The 4,432-nt window shown below is 38.0% G+C and overlaps 1 protein-coding gene across 1 annotated transcript; it reads left to right on the top strand.

The window, feature by feature from the left end:
* The first annotated feature begins 926 nt into the window (after window positions 1-926).
* LOC114297901 (uncharacterized) lies at window positions 927-2,672 on the top strand. The gene has a single exon (XM_028242383.2). It carries the CDS (start codon window positions 983-985, stop codon window positions 2,399-2,401), a length of 1,419 nt encoding a protein of 472 aa, XP_028098184.2. The 5' UTR covers window positions 927-982; the 3' UTR covers window positions 2,402-2,672.
* The last annotated feature ends 1,760 nt before the right edge of the window (window positions 2,673-4,432 follow it).

Below are 4,432 nucleotides of genomic sequence, written 5' to 3'. Positions count from 1 at the left end.
TTAAATTTAAAAGTTTCCAAAATTATCTCTTATAAAGTAATTATAAATATATTAAAAAATGAGAATAGAATGGTATTTTTGAAATTTTATTTTTTTAAAATTTGAATTCAAAGTGTAAAGATTATAGGAAAAATTATGCAAATAGTTCCTATAGTTTATACGATCTGTCGATTTGATCCTTATTGTTTCAATTTGCTTAATTTTATCCCTTAATTTAACGAATTGTGTCATTTTAGTCTAATAAATAATGGTTGTTAAGTTAATTTAACGAAAAGTCAAACAATGTATCAATTTGGTTCATTTATTTTTCACAATGTGTCAATTTGGTCCCTGTTAAAGTCGAAAAAATTAAAACTATAGGGACCAAATTGGCATATCATGTAAAGTACATGGACCAAATTGACACATTGTTTATCATTCCGTTAAATTAACTTAACAACTGTTATTTATTGGACTAAAATGACACAATCCATTAAATTAAGGGACAAAATCAAGCAAATTGAAATTATAAGGACCAAATTGACACATCGTGTAAATTACCGGGACTATTTGCATAATTTACCCAAGATTATATCTCCTTAAAAAGTTTGAATTTTTAAAAACGACTATTAATTTGGGAGGAGTATTTTTCAGTGTAAGGTTTTGATATTTTCCGCTTTGCACTTGTTCAAATGAAATAAAAAGAATTTTAGAATTCATGAAAAACGGTTTATAAAATAGTCATGAAAGAGTTTCTATCATTGTATTTTAACTTATTGAATACGTATCAAAATCATTTTCATCTTCCCAATAAATGAGAGAGAAAACAAGGTAAAAAGGAGAAGAAAGTTGTCGGTATTGGGTTGATTTACTGAGTTGGAGTTGGATCGTCACAACCACCATTTTCCCTTATAAATAGCATCGCAAGTTTGAGTAGAAAAGGCACAAGCAAGAAAGGAAGAAAAAGAAAAAAAAAGACAAGTGAGAGAGAGAGAGAGAGAGAATGGCATTGCCAAGGTTTCTAGTGCTGAAATCAAACTATAACAACAAATACTTGCGCTACATAAATGAAGATGTGCAAGTGCATGGGTTTGTCCAATTCTCCGGAGAGGAGGTTGTGAGCCCGTACGTAAAGTTTCAGGTGGAGTTAGCAAAGAGTGGAAGTGGAAATCTGGTGCACATAAGGTGTTGTTACAACAACAAATACTTGGTAAGGTGGTCAGCCAATCACTGGTGGATTGTTGCTGGGGCTGACGAACCAAATGAAGACCAATCCACATGGTCATGTACTTTGTTCGAGCCCACCTACGTACAGGGCACCGCTAGTGATGGTGATGCTCAAACACTCCGATTTCGCCATGTCCAGCTCGGTCACTATGCATGCTTATGGAGAAGTACTTCACCCGCACATTATGCCTGCTTACTTGCCAGTTCCGCAGATATTGACAAAGATGGTTGCGATGTCTACACAATCATCGATTGGGAATCGCTGTTGATATTGCCCAAACACGTCGCCTTCAAGGGCAATAATGGCAACTTCCTTAGCGCCCGCACCATCGAGGGACACCCATATCTGCAGTTCGCATCCAGTGACATTGGAGACGAAAGAGTTGGGAACGAGGTTTTCACCACTCATGGCGGGAGCATTCGCATAAAGTCCGATTTCTTTGGCAAGTTCTGGAGGCGCAGCCCTAATTGGATCTGGGCCGACTCAGATGACACCACCAGCAACAACTCCGACACGTTGTTTTGGCCTATCAAAGTGGAGGACGATATCATCGCTCTCCGCAACTTGGGTAACAACAATTTCTGCAAGAGCCTCACCACCGAGGGAAAGACCAATTGTCTCAATGCCGCTGTCAGCACCATAACCAAAGAGGCACGCCTGCAGGTGTACGAAACTGTTCTCTCCAGGAGAATCTATAATGTCAATTTCCGACTCATGGACGCTAGGATCTACAACCAGAATGTTCTCACGATGGCCAATGGAGATGCCACTAATAATACCCAAGAACCCAACACTATAGATATGAAGCTCTCATACACAGACACTAAGACCAGCACTTGGAATGCCAGCGTCTCCGTGAAATTGGGGGTCAAAACCACCTTACAAACTGGTGTCCCATTCATTGCAAAGGGACAAATCGAAGTGTCTGCTGAGATTAACTCTGCGTACCAGTGGGGAGAAACTATTACATCAACAAGTGTAGTAGAGACTGTGTACAAGGTTACTGTGCCGCCAATGACTAGGGTGAAGGTAAGTTTGCTAGCCACAATGGGTTCCTGCGACGTACCCTTCTCTTACACTCAACAAGACACTCTTACCAACGGCAAGCAAATTACTTACAACATGGACGATGGCGTTTACACTGGTGTCAATTGCTACAACTTCAAGTACGAGACCCAACAAGAACCGCTCTGATGATTTGCTAAAGTACTGTACTGCCATGCAATCGAATAAAATTACTCTAAATATTGTAATAAGTCCCGCAAATAAACATCCACCCAAAAAAATTAAAAAAAAATAGAAGTAGATAGATGTTTGTGGGTATCATCTCTCCTGCAAACCCTCACGAGACTTTACTCGTCCTCTAGGGGTAACTTAGAGGTTTAAAAGGCTTGTTGCATGTGCTAAATGCAATCGCGTTCACCTGCGAAAGTGATTTTCTTTATATATATATATATATATATATATATATATATATGTGATCTTGGTTTTTCATTTTAATTTTAATTTTTCAAGTCCATAATAAGAAAAAAATGAAAACTACCATAATGAAATCATACAGCACTAGCTTCAATTTATTTATTTATTTATTTCATTAATAACGATCTATGCATGAGAATCTACAAAAATAAATTATTCAAATCATTTAAGTAGAGTTAGGTCAAGTTTGGCATGAGACAAAAAAGATAAAAAGTCAAAAAGTCACTATCCTATTTAAGTCACATCATTTTATTTAAGTCACATCACCTCTCTAACACATCACTTCAAACCCAACCCAAACCCAACCCATATTTCATAAAAAGTCAAAAAGTACACTTATTTAGTCTTCCCAAACTAGGCCTTAGTAATCCGCTCATGCACCCAAACTGAATATGCAGTAAATTAGGAGGAAATTTTGAGGTTAATGTGAAGACTGAATTACTTAATGGTATTGAGTTGGGTAATAAGAGATCTGACCGTCAATCAGACAAGATCGTGGTTAAGGGTATCAAATTCATTGGTAATGTTCAATTGGGACAGGATGCTAAAGACGAAGCTGTGGTCCACCACGTGTTGTTTTTTGTCATCAGTGATAATAGTCCGTCAGACTCTGTCCCTACACCTGACAAGATATTTATTGGAGTTGGCGAGGGTAATCCTGAGACCTGGATTGTTGATCCTGACCAGTCTGACCGTTTTCGGATGCTAAAGAAAATGAGATTCAAGCTCGTTGGTGGGAATGACAAAGAGTACGTTCGTCACGGGATAGAAGTTGTAGACCGGTTCTTCCCAGTTGATGTTTGGACGGACTACAAAGATACGCTGTTGGGAAATGTTGGAAGCATTCAAAAGGGTGCCATATATTTAGTGGCTGCTACTGTTAGTGGAAAGGAATGCAAAATTACTTTAAGGAGTCAAATGTACTTTAAAACTGTTTAGAATTGTAATTTGATGTATTTTTATTTTTAATGCTCAGGTTAATGGAGGTGGACGATATAAAAACTGGGGTTGTTGAAGGTGTTTCGGCAAGTGATTTCAGTTGTATTGAACTTGCTTTGCCTAATTTATTTTCTCAATTGAGGTTAAGATACAAACAAAAAAGTATTAAGGTTGATAAAATATTGATAAAATATTCCCCCCTTTGCGCACCCAATGCTAGTGGGTTGGTCAGAGTAAATGTTTATGATCGGAGGTTAGACAGTAATGACAGTTTGCAGGCATGGTTTATTTTCCCAGTAGATTGTCAATGCGAGTTAGTCTATTATGGGAATGGTTATTGTTCAATTAACGACAAACAGGTGCCATGGATGGTGAAGTATCGACTTGAAAATTCCAATATTAAAAGGGGGGTTACGTATTGTAAAATGAAGGGGTATCTAAAGTATTCTACAAGTGACATGCCAGAAGATTCGCAAATTGTTGTGTTATCTAAAAAATATACTAATGATAATGTTGATGTCTGGCATTGTCCTCCAACGAAGGCCATTCCGATTCTGACACGGACTAAGTCTGTTGGTTTACCGGAGAGGCGAAGAGATTTGTTGTTAGGAGGTTTTGGGGAAAGTGGTTCAGTCATTCATGAACGCAGAGGTCGTCTGAGTTTGTCAGAGATTGATGTACGCAGAGGTGGTGATGAATCTAGTGATGTTGATCCTGGTCCGTCGATTTCAGAGGTTGGTGTTAGCAAAGAGGAAGGTGATCGTAGAGGATCAGTTGTTATGGATCCAGCAGAATTTTCTAATGTTT

This window comes from Camellia sinensis, chromosome 14 (assembly GCF_055761805.1).
Source record: "Camellia sinensis isolate YWXY chromosome 14, ASM5576180v1, whole genome shotgun sequence".
NCBI classification, from domain to species: Eukaryota; Viridiplantae; Streptophyta; class Magnoliopsida; order Ericales; family Theaceae; genus Camellia; species Camellia sinensis.
Note: the sequence above shows the minus strand (reverse complement) of the source record. Positions and strands in the feature narration are given on the sequence as shown.

What these genes read in the sequence shown, in the direction of transcription:
- LOC114297901 (XM_028242383.2), top strand. Translation starts at nt 983, where the DNA reads ATGGCATTGCCAAGGTTTCTAGTGCTGAAATCAAACTATAACAACAAA.